At 37.8% G+C, this 22368-nt stretch overlaps 1 protein-coding gene across 3 annotated transcripts in view; it reads right to left on the bottom strand.

Annotated features, from left to right (window-relative positions):
• nhsl2 (NHS-like 2) overlaps positions 1-22368 on the bottom strand; it is a 221653-nt gene that overhangs the window by 57944 nt on the left and 141341 nt on the right. For 2 of the 3 annotated variants that reach the window (XM_038293134.1, XM_038293135.1), the window contains exon 2: positions 3051-3281. In XM_038293134.1, the coding sequence (XP_038149062.1) occupies positions 3051-3281 (231 nt within the window). Of the gene's footprint in view, positions 1-2598; positions 2618-3050; positions 3282-22368 lie in introns of those variants that run through there. The other variant, XM_038293137.1, reaches the window with a different exon arrangement.

Consider the following 22368-nt stretch of genomic DNA (forward strand, 5'->3'; position numbering starts at 1 on the left):
ACAGCCCTCTGTTGAAAAAGGCAAGAAGTCTCTTGGGAGTTTCTTCAAGACTGCTGTGGGCTCTTCTGTTTCTTGCATGCAACCCGAAGATGTTGTTGAGGCAGAGTTAAACAGCTACCTCATGACTCCTACCATCGATGGAGAGGAAGACCCCTTGGCCTGGTGGAAGATGCACAGGATTAACTTTCCACAACTGTGCAACATGGCCCGCAAGTATCTTTGTGTCCCAGCCACAAGTGCTCCTTCAGAGCGTCTTTTCAGTGCTGGAGGGAATATAGTGACTTGCACTCGTTCCTCTTTGAAACCAGCAAAAGTTGACATGCTGATTTTCCTGGCAAAAAATCTGTGAACTTCTAAAAAAAATACAGAGACAAATCTTTGTGGCTTACAGTGCCATATGTTTTTTGCACTTTACAATAGTTGTTTGCTGCTCTTACTGAGTGAATATATAATTTATATGATTGTTCAAAACGTTTCTTAGGATTTAAAAAGGTCATACACTAATTTATTTTCTGTTTATTTGAGAGTTTGATTGACCTATTAAAATGTTTACAGGTTGAAAGAAGTAATTCATTCGGTATACTATGCTGCACTTTAGTATGTTTGATGCCACTGACTGGAGATCAGTGATTCATTTCGTTTCTTATTTTGTTTATTTATTTATAGACTGTCCTGTTAAAATCTGACAATGTTTAAGGAGTGGAGTCTATATGTTTATATATTGCGTTTCATGAAACATGAGAAGATGTTAATAAGGTAAACGCACACAGATTTGTTTCGTTTATTATTGTAATCTGTGCTTTAAATAAATCTGATTATTATGAAACAGATTTGTTTGTATATGTTTAAAAAGACATGAGAAATTAAACCAGGATAGAAAAATCGCATTAAATCGCAATATCAAAGTAAAAAATCGCAATTAGATTATTTTCCAAAATCGTTCAGCCCTAGTTCCCGACACATTTTACAGATGACTGTGGTTTGTTTTTTGTCCGACTTGCTATGACCGAAATACTTCCATACTGGCGAACTACAAAAACCCTTCTTTGGAACAATTTCCTCCGCCTCTCCTTGCTGCGACATCTTCATGTGCTCTGTGTTGTGGTTTGAGAGGGCGGGTCTTTGTGACGGCGTGCCTGGGTCCGCGATTGTGATTGGTGGGAGGAAGTAGTAACTAGCATAAACCTACATGCTAGGCTACAATGAGAAGGAAGGAAAACTGCTGGTTTTTTTATCGAACTTTTATCGAGCCTATTTTTTTCTATTGCGCCACACGTCTATCGATCGATATATATCGTTATTGAATTATCGCCCAGCCCTAGTTGTACATGTAGCCCAATGCTTTCTGGGGTGCTAAACTGGAAGTTCCAGGTCCATCACCTCCAGTGGTTAAAATGTACAAGTGGCTGCCTTAAGCTCAGCTTTTCAAAAACATGTATGGCTCTTTTGCATTTAATTTATGATTCAACATGGGGCCAATTACTTTTAGTTGCAGCCACAGCTTGGTTGGGGTAGCTTTTTCTCCGTAATAATTAAAACCATGGTTTTCTTCAGGTTATCTTCATGTAATTAATTTTTATCAAGACTGTAAATACCAAATGGAAATCAGAAATATTTTGTAAATGCGAACATTTTTGTACCACGCCTGACGCACAGTACCATGCCTGATGATCTTTTACACATCCTCTCCATCTAATCTAATCTTACATTAGTGAAAATTCATATTTTCTGTCTATTTTTCAAGAACATATCAGGCTCCAATGTGGCGCAGCTGGAAGCATTGTTGTAATTGTTTTTGGATTTTGCATAATCTCTCAGTGCATCCCTGGATTCACTCCAGGTACTCTAAGTTCCTCCACAGGCCAAAAACACGACTCTATTGTTCATTTGTCACCTTTAGTTGCCCATAGGTGTGGGCATGGGTATGTTGTCTTGTGATAACTTGTGAGGTGGGGATTACAGTCCCCCCGAGCCCCCCCAAATCGGCTGGCCTATCACATAAAATCCCTAGAATAGCTGGGATGTTGAAGATGGGGAAAGACTTCAAGGCATTGTGTTCATCCTTTTGAAAGTCTCGCTTCTGTAGACATTATATATATTTTTTTTGTTCTCCTTTTTTTGGATTGGCCAGAATTAGCCATCGGTGACGCACTATCATCTTACTTAGTAAAACCTCAAAGCCGACTGTTAATTTTGTACAGACCACATTTCTTTAAAGCACCTGACTGAAGATACATATTCCCTACAATGGAGCTGTGATTAATTAACGAGTTGGTTCACTCATTCATTTATAGACTCCCTGGGGTGTTAAAGGTTATCTTGATGCTTTTTTTTTTTACCTCCCTTAAGTCCATTCAGTTCACATCCACCAGCAATTACAATAATGGAAGGCAAATAGAGCATGAGTCACATCAGAGAGCACATACAGTACTGGTTAGAATGGGAATGATTAAAGAAGCAGGATGTACCTGTATCCAAATAGAAAGCTTTGATTCATTGAAGAGGATGAACATGCACAAGCATACACAGACACATATACACAGAGCAGCTGAGCAGCATCTCACATAAATATGATTTGAATATTAAAATGACATTTACCCATTTCCAGAACCGATCAGGCTTGATTTCAGAAAACGAAAACATGTGTCAAAGAGACACGATCGACCAATCAGTCACATTAAGAGTTAAATCACAGAGCAGGGTGATTAAAAACAAGCCTGCAAGGTGAATTCGACTTACGTTCGAGGCAACACACATACAGACCCAGCAGTGCGCTGTAGCCACATGGTAAAGAGAGAAAATAACACGCAGTCGTCTACCGGCTGCATATCTGCATCCAAACACACACAAGCATGTTCAAGGTGGCCATCACACACCCATATCAGAAGAGTCCATGTAAACACTCTGCCATCCGCCCCTGCCTCAAAGCCTCTCCCACCCACTCAAAACACAGCACACAACCTCACACACCCCCCAAACACACACCCTCCTACTCCACTCATCTCCTCCATCGGTGCGCACGCTCATCCTCGCCTCTCCTGCATCCTTACCTTGCAGCAGGCTCTGGAGGTTGAGTTGCGCCTGCTGGTGCAGCTCCTCGACACATTCTGGCCTGCTCCACGAGCCGAACACGTTCACGCTCTGTTGCCATGGAGACCTGAAATGGGCCGAGCTGCCGCCGCCGCAGCCTCCGCCGCCACTGCCGTGGTTACCGTCGCCGTGGCTGCTGATGCTGCTGCTGCCACCGCGCCTTCCGCTCTCTGCCTCGAGACCGCTGGTGGCTGGGGGAGGAAGGGAGCGAGGGGAGAGAGAGAGGGATATTGAGAGGGGACGATAGAAGGATGGAGGGATGAGGGAGGGCAGAAGTGAAAGGGAGATGAAGAGGAGGGTAGATCATTGTGGGAAAAGTGGGGGCAAAAAAAAGGAAGGTAAAAGAAGAAAAAAGGTGAAGAGAAAGAGGAGAAAGGGTGGGGTGGAGAAAAAAGGACACATGTAAATAAAAATGCATGATTTGCATAACTAATACCAAGAGACGTAGATTACACAACCCTATCTGTTGTCAGGGAAAACAAGGTTCTAGGAATGAGGAAAGGTAGCAAAGGACGAAGGAGGGAATCTGTAATTAAAAACTCCATAAATGTTTAAGGCAAGGGGGAGGAGAGAGGGGGAGAAAACTACAGAACGGATTTGGAGAGGAATCAGAGAGGATCACTTAATTAGCCGAGGAAAGGAGCTGGAAGAAGATAGAGGGAAATGAAGGGAGGGGATGAGGAGAAGGATACATCAGGCCAGAGCAGGACGAGAGGATAGAAGAAACAGGCAAACATGAATAACTGGCAGTGGGAGAGAAAGGAGATCAACAGTAGAAAGAAAAGAGATTCTATATTGGGAGGAGTACCAACATTATGGGATTTATATTTACAAAAGGAAATAAAAAAAAGATGGTCTCACACCTGTGATACAAAATATATGTCAGAATATATAATTCGATTCAATCGCACATAGAAATATATTATAGAAATGAATGAGACTGGCATGAATTACTTAACACTTGACACATTCAGTCACTGATAGAAGATGACTCCCAAAGATGTCAAAGGGAACAGCAAGACTTTTCACAGACAGAGACAGACACTCTTCTTCAGGGGTTACCTGAAGTTCACACAAGCCTAGAAGCATATCTGCCACATCCAAATATTATTCAATCAAATAATATTCTAAGTTTGATTAAGTCCAGTTTTATCGCTTAGGTTGACAGCCTTTTAAATATGTAACTAAACCTTGTTTCAGCCGTATCCCATTCCAGGCAGTGGTGTACAAACAATGAGACTGAAAACATTTGCTTTAAATCTGCTTAACAAGCAAAATAACAATGCAATATTTTAATCAAGTCAGACTTTTTGTAGGCGACAGATGTGCAGATTACTGTAGACTTAAAGCTTAGGTTTTTACAAGTTGGTCTTTTAAAAATAAAGGTTTGCAAATCTGTTTAGGATCAACTGGAAAATCATAGAAAACTGTTTGGATGCTTGCTGTGTTTAACCTGGTATATCGAAGAAATGCAAATAAAATGTGGCTGCATTAAAGTCTATTTAGACAGTAGAAAGTGATTGTGATCTACCAGTGTAAGATGATTCTAAAATATCTGTAATAATGCTCTTAGGTGAAAAATAAAAGCCTCTGCATCATAAGCTCTCCCCTTTTAACCTCCACCCGTCCAAACATAAATACGTACTTGAACCTCTTCCTGAGAAAAAGGTCGACAGGTAAGTTGTAAAGGAAAACCCATGATCCCTGTAAAATGCCACATTCTTAAGTAAATCTGCTGGTAGCTGTCATGTCTTGTTTGGTCTAAGGCAGACATCTTCTCTCACAAAAGTCACTGAGTGTGGAATCACAATTTCACCCTCTGAGCTACAGAAATCATTTTCCTAATCGGCTTTCACACAATCAACTTCCACCAGACAGAGTTGCTGTTTATGGTGCAGTAGATGTCAGGTAGCTTCAGTTTCAGAGGAGAACAGTGAAAATAAGGTCCCCTGATTTAAATATGTTCTTTTTAGGTAAATCACCTGCACTCTTTTTTGCAGTGCTTCCTCCTGACATTTATCCGTGTGTAACAATAGAAGAAAATCAGTGCAGACATCCAAAAAGAGCGGAGTAGAAGGCTAAAAAGCTCTTGAGTAGAACTGAAAAAATCTGAATTATCAGCACTTCAAGGTTCTTTGTGGATTAAAAACGGGTAAGAAGGTGTTTCACCAACATGTTCCCATTAAGACTTCCTTGTTAACAATACCTTTGAGCTTTTTTCATATAAAAAAACAAATAAAAGAATAGTAGTGATGTCATGAGATGAGGCTTCGAGGCGCGTGTCGAGTAATGGAGGGGGCATTTCCGCGAGATGTATATTGAGGCTTGCTTCATTTGGGGGAGGAGCCAAAATAGAAGACGTCCAATGCCCCACCATACCACATGAGCGCTTCGTTACCTGGTTCAGCTTGCCTGGAACTTCGACATTTAAACAGCCTCAGTATTCAGTCAAGTTCTGGGAGTTTGTAGGAGAGTTGCTGCTAGTTGGATAGTTTGGAAAGATTCTAAGAATATAAAGTCTCTATACTCTTTGTAATGTGGATATCTACAATATCTACGAACAATCCTAAAACCAACAGTGAGTTGCAGCAGAAGACCTTCTACACAGAGCCTGGGTCAGCTGAAGTTTTCTTCCTGTTAAAGGGGAGTTTTCCTTTCCACTGTTGCTACATGCATGTGTGGAATTGCAGGAAGGTTAACAACATAATCGGCATGTAGGAACTGTGAAAAGACCCCTTTTTCCTTGGGAGCTCCGTACTGTAGCCAACTCAAAACAGCTAGAAGCCTAGTATCTGCAATATGGAGCCTGGTTACTCACCAAGCTAGGTTTTAGTCAAACAGAGGGCCACCAATTGATCTGGTTTTGTTTGAGGTGAAAGACAGCATTTCACTAGCCCATTTATAAAATTTGCATCTCAGGTAAATCCCAAAGAGCCTCTGTGCCACCAACCAAGATCATATTAAAGTGAGAGTCATCGAAATGTAAAGAAAAATGCCTAAGAATGACTGACCTATAACATTTCATGAAGGAACCAAGTATTGGTGACAAAGAGAAGAACAAAGACCCAAAACAAGGAAAGTATAATAGAGCTAAGTACTGAGGCCAGCACATGGGGCTGAATATATGACAGTTTGGGTATATAACAAGTTTTAATTTATTTGAATGAGGCGGTTTTACACTTTCACCATGTGATTGGATTCCAATTTTGAGGCAGAGGAATCAGAATATAACTTATAGCAGCATTTAGAGCCATGACTCTTTATTTTTCAACAGGTAAAGCCTCTAAAAGTATAGTTAAATCTGTTCAAACCTAAAGGAGATCTGTAACATTAACCAGCTTAAATGACCCAGATGAGCGTTGCACCAAGTGTGCCTCATTTCTTCAAAACATAAAATCTTTTGGGCATTTGAGTTTTTTTTGTTTAAAACCTTTAAAAATTAAATATTTGAAATATTTACTGTCTGTCTTCTAATGAAGCCAAATGCAAAACTCATTCTCTTAAGCACATCCCCCTTGAACGTTAAAGAAACACTTAGCCTCTTCCTTCTGCAGCACTTCACATCAAACGTTTAGGTAATAAAAATAAAGCACATCATTCCTAAAATAAATTTTCTTGAAGTGCATATTTCTACCAGGTACGTTGTTTTTATATAGGGTGATGAATAAGTTATAAATATAGTGCTAATTAATAGCTAAAGAGAGAGCTACATACTCTGCAGCAAAATCAATCTGATAGTTTCTCAGTATCCAAGCATGGATCTATTAATGAACTACATTCACTTGATGTCCTCTCATTTCTTTCACCATAAATCCTTTCTAAGTGTCATTTGGTGTGTGCTCTTACATGTTGTTTTCACAAACAGTGCCACCCTGAATAACTGACTAATACCTTCAAGCACAAACTGTTTAAACCTGTGGGGATTTAAAAAGTTAAATGTGTGATCCAGTGTTGGTGGGTGTGCTCATACACGCTTGCAAGATGGATGAGACAGCGTGCTGGAGTCCAACAGGCCTCAGGAGCTTCTAAAAATGTGGTTCACATTACTGTAAATAGTAAATCCAAAGGGAGAATACATGTGTTAACTACCTGATCCCCTGCTAGGCCTCTGAGACACGCTGTTGCTGTCACAGTATGCTGAGGATTTCTCACTCTTCACTTAACACAAAGAGTCGTCGTCTATCTATCAAGGTTTTTCACAGTCTTTCAAGTCAGCCTTATTTGAAAACCACAATCATTCAGCTCAAAAGCAGCTCTTTTAGTGAGATGTTACGAAATGTGACCCCTTCAGATTTGCAATAAACAAGCCTATTATGGATCACTTAGTTCTTTCATGTCATAAAACATTGAAATAATGTGAAAGTAACATTTCACGCAGTTCTGATTCATTTGAGGAATCAGAACTGTGTGGGTTAAAACAGCATTACCTAGGCAAGGTTACCCTGATCTTTTTGGTCTTGTGAAGGTTCCCTGAAGGGGACTTATAAAGGGCTGAGCTTTATGTAACGCTCCTTATCCAGGCTTTGTAAATACCTCGAGTTCTTTATATATAAGCAAACTTGAGTTCTCAAACCTAAACGTGTAAGCATTGTTATATGCTGAGCTTTCTAATTCTCCGACTGACCCTGGAGGATGATGAACTGCAGCTATGCTCTTTGCAAACTAAGGCTTCTGCAGCTGTTTTACCTTCGTATCACATTGCTACCAGTGGTGGACAGCAACAAAGTACATTTACTTGATTACTGTACTTAAGTGCATTTTTTTAGTATCTTTACTTCACTTTAGTCATTTTTTGGGGCGGTACTTATAACTTTCTACTCCACTACATTTCGAGGAAGCTGCTAGTTACTTGTTCCTATTAGATCAACCTAACTTTGTAATCTGCTGTTGCTGTTTTTCATCCTTATAGTAGTTATAGGTTGTGACTACCTCAGAAGAGATTAACAGCCTAATATGAGCAAGTTGAATTCAGCCTTTCCACCAATGTCAAGACTTTCATAAAAAGAACAGGTGAGGGTCACAGAGGGTTGGTCTTTTAGTGCACAGATTTAGTTTTTGTACTGTAAAGAATAAAGAGATGAATTGATACAAGACTGAAAAGAAACCTACAACTGAAATAAAAATGTACACAACTTAAGAATTTATAAGTCATAATAGCCTTAATTTTTCCATAGGAGATTATGATTATGGCCATTTGACGACTGGTGATCACAGGAAATCGGACAGTTTTAGTAGCCGTCACTCAAATAAGATAATTCACAACAGTTTACAGCATTATTTCTGAGAAAAATTTATAAAAGTTCATCCTTTGCTTCTGAAACAAGGGCTAATGAGGAAAAAAAAACCTTAATCTAACCAGTTGTTTCATGAAAGCTAGCTAGCTAGTAAACTAACGTTTACTGTAGCTAATCTGGCAATGATGCAGAGGTGTCAAGTAACGAAGTACAAATATTTGGTTACTTAAGTACACTTTTTATGTATCTATACTTTACGCCATAACTTATTTTTATTCCCACTTCTACTCATTACATTTTCACAAAAGTATTTGTACTTACCATTCCTTACATTTTTAAAACAAAGGTTACTCATTACTCTTGGTTTCAGTTTAATGTTTATAAAAAATTATTTCACGTCATGTGTGCCATCCAATGCAGATCATTGGCGCCATCCGCATCTAGTGAAAACTAGTGTAACTGGATGAGTCATATAACGCAAACACTCATTGGTTAGCTAAAGGAAATCATTAGAAGAAAGCAGGTGTTCTTCAAACTGCAGACGTGAATTGTCTATGCCATGCTACAATGTCGGATTCAGAAAAAGATGTCTGAATGTCTGAAAGGTCGAACACAGGCGAGAGCGTATCGGGAGATGGAGACCAACAAGACCTCCCTCATCCTTGGCCCCTATCTCAAAGAATTTTTCGAAATAGTCTAAAAATTGAGCTTTAAATTCATATAGTGGCATCTGGCTTTATACTACATAGTTACTTTATACTTTTATACTTTAAGTAATTTTTGGTGCACATACTTTTTCACTTTTACTTGAGTAAAGAGGTCAAGTTGATACTTCAACTTTTACCAGTGTTTTTAAACTGCTGTATCTATACTTCTACTTAAAGGAATACTACACCCAAAACATGATTAGCCTTCATTTTCTACTCACCTCCATGCTGAACAACACTCTGGAGTACTTTTTTGATATCTCAAATGCATCTGGAGATCTGGGAGGCTTCTTGCTGTCTGCTGACATTCAAATAATGGAGGTCCATGGCGCCCGAGACAGAAAGGTCCATAAAAGTCCACAAAAACGTGTCAATATTCCTCCATACTGCTCGTCCAATGTAATCCAAGTGTCCTGAGTGGGTAGCATCCAGAATTTACTCGAAACGAAGTCATTTAGAATGTTTTTAGAGCATAAACAGTAGTGTATAGGATTTCCTAATAGCGCCCCCATGCGCGCTCACGATTCTACGGAAGCCGGCAGACCAAACCGGAAGGAAGTGCGCATTCAGCGTCTGGTCTGCCGATAATGCAAGCGTAGAAGAAGAAATGTGCTGTTTACCTGTGCAAAGAAAGAAACAACGAAAGAAAAATGTCTGAGGACTTCAGTGTTGAGGAAGAGCATGAGTTCTTTGCCGAGCTGAATGCGCTGGTTTGGTCTGCCGGCTTCCGTAGAATCGTGAGCGCGCATGGGGGCGCTATTAGGAAATCCTATACACTACTGTTTAGGCTCTAAAACGTTCTAAATGACTTCGTTTCGAGTAAATTCTGGATGCTACCCACTCAGGACACTTGGATTACATTGGACGAGCAGTATGGAGGAATATTGACAAGTTTTTGTGGACTTTTGTGGACCTTTCTGTCTCGGGCGCCATAGACCTCCATTATTTGAATGTCAGCAGACAGCAAGAAGTCTCCCAGATCTCCAGATGCATTTGAGATATCAAAAAAGTACTCCAGAGTGTTGTTCAGCATGGAGGTGAGTAGAAAATGAAGGCTAATCATGTTTTGGGTGTACTATTCCTTTAAGTAAAACGTGTGTACTTTTGACCCCATTGCAATGATGTGTCTGTGCCGAAACAATTTACTTAAACAATGCTGGTTTAACAGTTATTTGGGACAATGATGTCCGTAGATACTAAAATTATATATGTCACAACTGAAAACGCTGAGGAACAACTGTAAAGTGCTAGCTAGCTAAACTAGCGAGAAACATTTACTTTCTGACCAGTAATGTAGTTAGCAAGTAAACGTAGAGCATTTGAAACCATATATATTGGTGTTATCATAAGAAAAGATAGATTTTATATATCCCTTGGGTTTAGAAAACAATACCATTACTACATGGATACACTAAGGACTTAAGATCGAGCTAATGTTAGCGGGATAAAATATTTCTGCCCTCTACTATTATGTACATTGTCGTTAAAAAAACTCATATAGAAGAAATGGATAAAGGACAGAAACAAGCCTACTCAACCTAATCAACTACTAAGAGCTTTGCTGAAAAGGAAAGATGAAAACAAAAGCACCAATGAATATAACGGTTAACTCAATTCAGTTGTTAATTATTCAACAGCAGTTTGCTGCCCACTGAATATCTTTCCTAACTGTAGTTTTAAAACCATATTACTGCATGTTACTACCCGATCCGTCCCAAAACAGATATACATCAGAACAGATATACATCCGGGTGTCCATAAATAATGTAATTATGGTACTAAAACTTCTTATTTCTAGCCTTAACTCACTACAGAATGCTAATACACATCTTTAAAAAATGTTTTATGACTTCTCTGAGACCATTTTGATGCTTTCTTTAGATTGCGCACTATATAACATAAGGGTAAAATGAAACTAAAACATAAAATTCAAAAAGACTAGACTAATGTTTAAATCCAAAGCCGGAAAAGTTAGCCACCGGAAGTAGCGTAGGATCCCATTTCCGGTGCAGATCGGGCAGAGACGACTGATAAAAAAAGAAGGATTTAGAGGCAATGATTTGCTCAGGAAATACATTATTAAACTTATATTTGAGTACGTTTGCTATTTTTCGGGAGGAAAAACGTCATTTAGGTATTTTTAACAAAATAAAATCGAAGACGACCCACATGTTTATCTGGATGTGCATGTACAAATGAGCGGATTGTGCTTCGGGGATGGATCGGGTACAAACACTGCAACTTACTAACAATAATGTGTAGCAGTATGTTGTGTTGTAGCCTCCATTCAGTCAGATTCTCTCTGTAATTTCTCATTAAAATTACTGTAAAGTACTCCTTTATTACAGTAACATTTTAAAACCTTGGTACATATTTAACATGCCATTTATGAGAGGCAATTTACCTACACTGCAAAAAAAATCTACAAATAAATAAAGATTTCTTAAATTAAGTGTATTTACCCTTAATTTGAGTAGGTGAAGAAGAGTATTTGCCAATGAAATTAGTATTTTTACTCTTAAAATAAGATAAGTTATGTTTTTAGAGATGTTTTTTTCTTATTTTAAATGTAAATTGTCTTGTTCCACTGGTAGTGTTTCACTTACCTCCTCAATCAAAGAAAAAATGCTATTATTTTTAGAAAATAAATTACTTATTAAGATTTAAATTTTTGCAGTGTATACCGTAATTCTCGGACTATAGGCTGTGACTTTATCCCCATTTTTCGACGTCACATTTGCTTCAGCACGCAAGTACGGTAGCCGTGCGCGCAGGAATGCAGAGGTCCTCCGGAAGCAGACTTCTACCGCGAGTGGTACAAGACAGAACGACAGCAAGAAAGACGGACATTGAGAGCATAAGACAGTTTGTGTTAAACATAAAAAGCCTGCGACTTATAGTCCGGTGCGGCTTGTATATGAACAAATTATGCATTTTAGATTCTGCGGCTTATATTCAGGTGCGGTTGAAGCTACAGTGTGTAATTTTTAGCGACATCTAACGTCCAGACTGCAGACCGCAGCAACATGAACATCTCCCCCCCCCACCGCTTCTCCCCCCCAACAGTACGGCGAGCGTTACGGGACAAAATGTCTTCCACGACGCCCGCATCACCTACCTTCTCAAGTGATGAGGTTTGTTTACAAAGATAATTTTACAGATAGTATTCTCAGGCATAATACTGCCATCTATTGTTCAGTACCGTCTCAGTTCATCTCTCTCAACTTGCCGTAGTTACTTTCGAGCGTAATGGGAGATCTCGCAATCGCTAGTTTGTTGGCTCTGCGCTGCCGTAGCGCAAAGATGTCTGCCTCCATGGCTGCGAGACCCGCTCCTATGTAATTATAAATAACGAATTCTAAGGCAACGCAAATATTAAGGTTAAGAGGCTGAGCTCGTAGATGATGATAAATAACAATTATGTATAACATATTACATTTCTGACTGTATATCCCTGTAATTATTACGCACTGTAGCTTTAATAGTACAAAAATTACGGTATTTGCAATGTACAGGAGAAAGAAGATACACCTTTAAATGAAGTTATCCACTCGTTGGTTTCATATGTTTATTGAGAGTTACAGAATAGTAGAAAGATGCAGATCTAAACTGGTCCAAATGTCCTGTTTGCTGATTATAAACCGGCCACACACGTCCATGCACACCCACTTTTACAAGGTCCTAATGCTTATATATGTTTGTGTGTGTGGGTGGATATGTTTGCAAACCACAAAGTTGTTTTCCTCTCCAGGCTTATTCTAATTTACTCCCTTCTGTACGCATTGGGGTTTTGTTGGGGGGAACGAAGATTTAGACAAGCTGTTAACACTGCACACTCACAAACACACAGAGATTAATGGGTAAACATAAGATATCCATCATCTGTGTCTCATCATTCTGCTGCATACTTCTACAGATGCACCATAAAAAAAATAGATTTGTGCATCTTTCATGCATTTCTGATGAAATCTGGTGTAGTTGTTAGCAAACACTGTACCACTGTACACAGTGTGTTTGTGTGTTTTTGTGAATGACAGGCTTTTAAGTCTCTGTTAGCGTTAGTCCAGTACTCGGCAGGCTCATTTATGCCTGTCCTAAATAATGCTGTCACTGCTGACCGCAAAACTGGCTCAAACAATCTTCATGATTGTGTAAGTGTGCGTGTGTATACATTGTGTTTACTCCCAGCTAGAAACAGTTGAGCTGTAAACCTGATTTACGGACTAAGCTGGCTCTTGAACGGAGCGTTTGCAGTTCTTCTGGGTGTTATCTCCAAAAACCAGGTTTAAAAAGCTGCCTCATTATGACCAAGTCGCAGCAAAGGTCAGTGTAGATAATAAGGCTCCCTGCAAAACTATCAGCTTAATTGGCTCTAACCTACTTGATGAGCCAAAATGTATTACATTGAGGGCCACGTAATTGAGGGGGTCAAGTATCAATAATGTCAAGCTGTAAACGGTGGCAATAAGGGATTATTCATTTACCCAAAACACTTCGATTAGAAATGAACTCATATTCAGACGTGGATTTAATCTCCATTACCTCAGGTTTCAGTATTAGTCCAAATTACAGCAACTAAGTGCGGAAACAGCAAACTTATCGCAGAAAAAGGGAACTAAAAAAAAGTGCACAGTGGCATTTGGGCACTTCAGAGTATATGAGTCACAATGGTGGCTATATGTAGGGGCATCGTTTACCAGTTTTCATGACTCAGCAAGTCGGCCTTATCTGAGAAACCTAGGGGGCCTGCAGTCTAAGGAAGCAATTAAGGAGCTAAGAACCCCAAGGATTCACAGCCTTATTTTTTCATTTATAAAAAAGGAAGTAAACAGATAAATCAAGATTATTTCTGCCATGATGGAAGAAAAGGTAATAAAGTACTGAGCACGTGTCAAGCTAGAATTGTGATATGCATTTCAGTTCATTGGTGCACTTCAAAAGCTTAGTTAATACTTATATACTTTGGAGAAAACTTCAATTCTACATTAGCAATTCCTTTCTTGGAAAAAAAAATGCATTCTACTCTGCAAAATAAGAAAAAGTGACATTTTGCATATTCTACACATGTCATACTGTTGTTAGAGCCAGAAGATGCTACTGTGGAAAAAGATTGTCAGGTTTCATCTTAACTAAACAAAAAATAAGTGGGACAGGAGCTAATGACTGCTATTAGGTATGAGGGGGTAGCCGTGATGCTAATGGCTTATTTCTCCTTAAAAGTCTTTGTAAAATTTGCTAGAGTTCATTCAAAATGTGAAAATGGATCATCATTGGGTATTTGTGCAGGATAATGGTCTTTAACATCAATCTGTTCTAACAAAGCTACAATTTCAACCACTTTTTAACAGCCTTCACAGCTCTTGGATCTAAATCCTACCAAGCAACCTAAAGTAAAGCTGTGTTATATAACTTTATATGTTAGAAGACCATTTATTTTCAACTAAGAAAATTGGGCCAAAACAGCAGGGGTACAAATTACTGTATGTAAATATATATATAAAAAAACGACCATCACCCCTTCTGAATACTGATTATTTCATTCAGTGCATGCTTTTCACATTGCTGTTAATTATTTGATAAGATATATAATTTATTTGAAAATCAATGTTCTCTTTAGTTCTCATTAGATTCTATCTTTAAGCAACTAAAGTATAATTTGCATTTTTCAAACAAGATAGAAGATTTAAACATCTTAAAGACAGTCCAAAGTGAAGCCGACGCCTCTATGTGGCGATACAACTTGAAAGTTGTTGATTAATGAACCCATTGCTGTTGGAACTAATCAAAAATGTCAGATTTAGTATAAGTGAAAACATGAAGAGAATCCCCTATAAAGTTGGCTCTTTATAGGGTTTTTGTCTCATATTTTATTCCTTTTTAATTCATTCAGAGTTTTCAGGATTCATGTAGCAGTTTGCAGGCAATGGTTCACTTTACACAGCTCAGTGCTGCCCTCAAAAGGCAGTTTTGTATAAAACACAAACAAATACAATAAGTAAAGAGCAAAATGAGCTTAAATGTTCAGGTTCTGAGAAAAATAACAGATTACATTCATTAATAACATATGACAAATATTATTTATTTTTCTATTTTTCTATCATTTTAGCAACTAGCTGTCTTAAAATACATCAGTTAGTTACCAGGAAAGCACAGCAGATTCAAATATGTTGGGGGTTTTTTGTTAAGGTAAATACATAATTGGAATTAAATATGGAGTAACAAACAGTGTTTCTATTTTTAAAGGAATGGTTGTGATGTCTGTGGAGATTCAAGTCTGAAAAAAAGGGATGTTTCATTTTACAGGCTGAGCACACAAAACTTGCATATAGTAAAGCAGTTTAATGTATTCGAGATGTGATAGTTCATTAGTGTATAATGAACTACCTGCACATAAATGGTGTTGATTTTTTTATGCAAATAGACTGAGAACACCTTTAGTTAGGCCCAAATCCAGCCTTAAGGATCAGGGGGACAAAAACCCATAGTCAAAAATAATCTGCTTCGCATTTTTGTAAAAGTTATGCAGAGGATTCAACAAACGTGTGGAAGTTACGGGGAGTGCACTGGAAAAACGATCTAAAAATAAGTAAAAATGTCTTAACTTAAGTGTATTTCCCCTTAATTTGTGTAGGTAAATGAGATAGTTTGCCAATGGAATGAGTATTTTTACTCTTAAAATAAGATATTTAGATAATATGCACTTGAAAAAAGACAATGCAATTGTGTTTTCTTATTTTAAGTGTGAATTGTCTTGTTCCATTGGCAAAATGTCTCTTTTACCTCCTCAATCCAAGAACAAATGCATTTATTTTAAGAACAAAATGACTTATCTAGATTTCGATTTTTTTCCATTGTGGCAGCCTAGTGGTAAGGGCATTTTGCTTGGAATCAATAGGTTCTGAGTTACACTTAGACTTAGATTTTATTTTCTATACACAAGTTTAAACAAAAAGAAATTTCGTTAAGAACAGCTAAACTATTTCATTTTTTAAAGTGCAGCCTTTAAGCAGGAGTGATGAAAAACATTGTGATGGAAAACAATTATGTAAACATATGATTGAATATTTACAGTTCTAACATTCAGTTATTCACTTCTTTTTTTATTTTTATAACTCATTTTAAATAACATTTAGCGGTCTAATGGCAATGGAGAAGCGTTCAAGCCCCACTCCAACAGACTGCCCTTCTGATTCCCTGAGCAAAGACCCTTAACCCCACACTGCTCCCTGCACAATGTTAGTTTGGTTGTTCTGTACTTGTGACAGTGTAATGACAATAAAAGCTGGGGAAAAAAAGAATATTCTCCAGTATGATGAAAACGAAACAGACCTTTCTCTAAATTATGTTTAACATAAAATCTTAATGAGAAAAGCAACACAGACAGAGAGCGAAGAGAAAATTCTGCGCTCATTAAATACGCATCCCTTCCCTTGCTGCATATAGAGATACAGCTTTGTGTTCACAGTTTAGACGCAGGAAAACAATGTATAATGACAGTCTGTCTGCCTTCTGTCACTCATCTCTTTCCTGCCTCTCTATCTCTCACCCTTCATCATGCCTTATTGCCTCATTTCATTGAGAATTGTCAATGATTCTTCCTTCTGTTTCTACACCTCTTTCGTTGTTATTCATTCTCTGCCTTAAATTTTCACTTATTTTGTGGGAGAAGTTATAGATCTAGATGTAAAGTTGAGGACAGGTGGTATGTTTGTGTTAAGAACATCAAGGATGTTTCTTTAAGCTGGGAATAAGGTGTCATGATACACAGATTTTATCATCTAGACTGACAGTTATTTTTAGTCGAGAACATATGTGTTAGTGTGTGTGTGTGTGTTCAGTTAACAGGCGCCAGAGCAAATCACACAAAATGTTTCCAGCCTTCCCTGCAGGAGGAGTTTGTTTTGTGTATTTGCTGGATGAGTTCATCCATGTTTCCCAACAGCAACAAAGATCCAATTTTATGCTAATTACTGACAGATTACAGATATTCCCGCCACTTTGATTGAGATGGTTAGCTAGACAAGCAGACGTGTCGATGTGACTCAAAGCAGAGCGGCGTGGAACAGAGAGACCGCTTGAATCAAAACCAAATCCTGCTAAGAAAAGGAATAACTAGTATTTATAGAAGTGATAGTTCCTCGCTGTTACTCTGGCATTGTTACTATGGATACAGATAAAATCTACTGCAATTCACACGCAGGCACACACCTGTGTTAGTGACTAAGCGCTTCACTTTAATGCACCGCATGACTTATCAAACTAACCTTAATGTGCTGATGCGTCAGACTCTAGTTCCTCTAAACTTTAAGAGTTTTTTTGTCTAATAAAGCTTGACAGAGAGATTTTTTTGCTTCCTTGTTGCAATCCAGCACATCCAACTGGTATCTACCCCAAACCAGGCTCAAAATAAACGAAAAAGAAGTCTTGTCTTTTGATGTAATAAAGTTGGTTTTGTGTTTTTTTTTAAATCGGAAAGCCTAATTTTGCTTTTACAAAACCATTTCACCATCTACGGGATTTTGTTATATTACCGTCAGTATTCATGCTCTGATGATCTGCTCTGATCAGTGAATGATTGATCATAAGGTGACATTTCCACTATAATCTGACTTAAAAATAAAAAAAATACAAAGCTGTGAAACTAAAAGTACATTTTTCTCGAAACATTACTCAAGTAAAGGTAGCCGAGTTAAAGTAACTAGTTACTATCTACCTCTGGTGAATGTATGTACTTATACAATGTCTGTATGTATATGCTAGTACCAACAACAGCTCATCAGTATAGAAGCTTTGGATAAAACACTTAAAATTAGCTTTTTTTTGTTACCACTGATGTATTTAAAGATAAAATTAGAAAAACAAAAATAAATGTAGGTGGTTGTTGAAAAGCGGAATGTGCTCTGCATGGAGGCAGGTTGGCTAATGGATCAGGCTTCTAAAACCTGGAAAAAGATGGGGTGGGTCCAGTTTGCACGTCTTATATTTTGCACGTGCAATCTTTGTAAATAACTTTAAACACTTTTTTTCTCCTTCATTTTAGCACTTCTTATTAACATTTTTTTTAAGATCTAGCCCAATGTGTTTAGCAAGGAAGTTGACACGATGACTGAGATTTTGGAAACACTACATGGCAATACGTGGGTTTTGTATTGGGAATGTTGAATTCCATGCAAATGTCAATCTATTTATTACAATTCTGGGGATGAACAGGCAGTTTATTAATCTAATCAAATTTTTTTTTTTTACAATTAATATTTCTATCAAATAAAAACATTCAACCTAAAGCCTAAACCAACTCTCATGGGTACAGAATCCTTTTTTGGGGGGGCTGTTTGAAAGAAAGAGAAAGAAAGAGAGGTGGTTATTGCTAAAAGCCTGCTGTAAATTGAAATTGTAACAAAACTCATCTTCTGCTATTTGTATCAAATTTCTAGAGGAAAGATGAGCTGTGTTGCTGTGCCCTTTAATAAATTACCCAGACCTTTATCCAGCTATCAGTATCTCCCTATACATTTTCTCCCTCATCCCAGTTTTATTATAACCGCTTTAGCACTGGCTTCTGTTTCCCAGCCTAGGAAAATGAAAACAAATATTTATCTAACCTTGTAATGTTAAGATGTTTTTATTTAGACATAGAAAATCATCTAAGACTGGACTATGAACACATCCCCCCCTATTGCTATTGATATTTAAACAAAGAGCAGTGCTAAATATCAGAAATAACGTCTCACACGTTTGTGACAAAAACATCCTTCCCCATTCATATTTCAAATGCTGCGTTACATCATATGTCCTTTTCTTTTTTAGTTTTCATCACAGATTTTCTATTGAATATAAACCCAACTAATGTGACTGACATACAAGATGTTAATCCATTTGAAAGATGCAATAGTGAACTGTTTCCAGTCCCATTCCATTTCAAAGGTCATGAGGTCAGGCAGCTCAGCACTGTCCTCCAGAATCTTTGAAACAGAAACAAGCCCACAGTATCACAGATCCGCCGCTTTAGCAGAAAGGAGGATACAGGATCAGAGGATATACTCTCTAAGGAGAGCACATAAAGTAAATGTTTCCTTTACGACCCTCACCACTTTCTACAGAGCCTACAGAACCAACTACATCTACTGTACATCTGGAAGGAAAGCTGTAGCAGAAGGCCCTCGGAAAGGTAAAGACTGATCGGAGGATAACTGGTACTACCCTCAAACTCATTTCAGACATTGCTAACAGTAGTAAAAATGTAGATCCCATCTCTATTAATAATGCATTACATTTTTACCCTTAAGCAAACAGTACCGCTGCAGGACATTCAGGCTAACTTCACATGAATAAGGTTTCTGCACAGAAAAGTTTGAGTGTAAAGATTAAAATGCCCTCTAGCTGATTATGCAGATCAAGGTAAACAAATGGAGTTCCCACCAGTAGTCTAGTTGTAAAAAAAAAAGTCCGGAAAGCATACAAAGCCTAATTAATATAATCTATCAACCTAAAGCAATATGCATGGTATTTTTGTCACATGTCAGGTAGGCCGGTCATTGACCTTCACCAAGGCACCTTTCAGTAGAACTGCAGTCAGTCCCTGGACTGGCATGGCTATCACTGCCCCTACATAGTAAGGGACAAATGCAGGGATCAAATTACCCACTGGTATCAGCTCCAATGTCATGGTAGGACACTTTGATTTTATTTATTTTGCTCAGGCTACTCCTGAGCCAAATGTTGAAAGGGCAATATTATTGCCATTACTGTTAATTTACATTGTGAAAATTTTACACATTCAGTAATGTACTAATAAATGTCACAGGGGTTGTTATGGAGGATGGTCATTTAAGGAGGGGGATGATTCTTAAGATTTTTTTTTAAGAAAAAAAAGATAAGGATTCAGATAAGGACGGAGCCAGTGGCATCCAGACTGTGTTTTACTCTGTACTTCACAGTGGCAGTTTACTAATACTATTAGTGTTAGTTGAAGTTCCATACGAGTTTAGAAAGCATTTCACATTTAAGGTTATGACATAAAAGGGTTCTGAAGGTATGCCTCCAAAACAACTGGTTGGTTGAACAGAATCCTCTCTTATTTTACCCATTTGGTAAACTTTTTTAAGGTATATTTTTAAACTATAAGGAAACAGAAAGTTAATGTTTAAATTATTTTAAGCAAACACAAGAGTTAAGAAATTTTCCTGGAGAGGTGGCGAAAAGTCTTCAAATTTTGAAAACCAAGTCCAGTGGAATTTTTTTGAACTTTTACGGAATGACTATGACCTGGATGACTGAGAATCTTCATCAGCCTATTAAACACGTGTGAGAGCGTGCACAAGCCCATTCTCCTCGTGCACGCTCTGTTTAAAAATAACTGTTTACTTCACTGATGCAGGCTTACATTCCAAAAAAAGATTTGCAATACTTCCTCCATGTCAAACTCAGCACCAAAATGCTTAACAACTAGGAGGACCACTTTTTGTGATGATCCACCCAGAAAAAGAACATCCTCCACTATATCTTAAAGAAGGAGGAAGGGAAACGAAGAAAGGGAAGAGAAAAAAAGAAGGAGGGAACTGATAGTGAGCGGAAAGAGGAAAAAACTTCTATTGTTGTTGCTTTTTTGTGTTTGTTATGTGAAGTTGTCTTGTTTTTGTAATTTGCTTTTGTTTATGTGTCAGCACATTGAGTGAAAAAAGGGGAAAGGAAAATGTAAACTCCATATGAAATTATGTAATAATGCATTTCATACCTTTTCCAAACAAAAAATAAATACTTTTTTAAAATACTCCAGTTAACGATTAAATGATTTCTAAATAATTTGACGATTATCTCAATAATAAATTGATCACGATAAATCTATTTAATTGCTCCAGCCCTAAGCTAATTGATCTAAGAAAACCACTGACCTGTTGTTTATTTGTTCTGTTTTGCTCTCATGTTAACAGGAATAGCTGGTTGTATTTATCCCACTAGATCTGATGTTTTGAGAGCATTAATAACTGCTCTAGTGTATGTTAACACTTTATATATCATGAAAAGTCTCATAAGAAATAAAAGTAGCCACATTGTACAAAGTAGCAGAGCATTAAATGACCTTCTATAAAAACAGTCCTTTTAGGACGGAAAAAAACGATGGAAAAAATGACTTAAATTAAGCAAATCCAAACTGTTTGAAGTAGCAGAAATATATTAGGAACAAACAGAATTTCAAACACTTTAACTGATTTAATATGGAGAACTGCTTGTCATATCGACAGAACCCTCCCTAAGGCTCCGTCAGCTACAAGAGCCAGCCATAAGGAGATGATTTCATGCTGTCAGACCTTCAAGTTTAAAGTCTTGTCCCAAAGCAAGATTCTTAATCTTTGATGTCATTTATTCTCAGCAGCGGCACCTCTGGCTGCGTACAAGCATCTTTCTTCTAGGATTCAAGCTGCCCGACCCATATGTAACTTTTATCTCTACTTATCTCCAAACCACTAAATCCTTTTCCTATCCCCCTAAAACTCTCTTCTCAGAGACCACTAGAGTTCATTTGGGTTGAAATGAGGTCAACAACAGACCGCCTAATCAACAGATCTAAAAGCTGGAAGAAGATGCTCCAAAGGAGACATCTAGACACAAAAACGTACTAACATGCCAACTTTACACGAATTAGCGAGCACAAAGCCCGCTTTAAGGTTAAAACAAATTCATCAGATTCAGTAAAAAACTTAAAAAAAAACTTGGCTCTTGCTATGAATATTTTACCACATGCAGCATCTTGAATGATAAAAATTTAATAGATCTGACAGACGAGAACCCTTCCCCCTCCCTGCTATGCTCTGGAGATGGTCATAACCTGTTGTGTGATATCAAAGTAAGATAACAACGAATGGTGGTTAGTTGATAAACGCCATTCATTTTTCCTCTAGTTTTCTTTGCATACAAAACAACAGCAGCTAATTAATCAGAATAAGCTTAGGATTGGATTCACCTTGATCAGAATAAAAAAGGTTTAGACTTATTAATAAACGGTGTGCATAAACATTTGTTCTGATCATATCATTTAGAATATGGCAAACTGAAGGATGTGAGCCGTATATCAACGTGTATAATCGATTGAAAACAACTGCTCTGTTGCAGCAACTGTAGCTTGATTATTAAAAGCTCTCAGAACCTGCCATACATCCATTCTGGTCTGCTTAATGTGTTTGCTGTCCTCATTTTACCACAAAAGTAGAGTCAGTTTAGAGAAATTTGACCAATCATGCCAGAGCTTATACTCTAAATAAAGTACATGTCAAGTGTCTTTGATTTTGCAGTGGTAAAACAAGATTATTTTTCCGATTCATTTATTATCATGCATAGCT

This window comes from Cyprinodon tularosa, unplaced genomic scaffold, assembly GCF_016077235.1.
Source record: "Cyprinodon tularosa strain WSP-4 unplaced genomic scaffold, ASM1607723v1 ctg321, whole genome shotgun sequence".
NCBI lineage: Eukaryota > Metazoa > Chordata > Actinopteri > Cyprinodontiformes > Cyprinodontidae > Cyprinodon > Cyprinodon tularosa.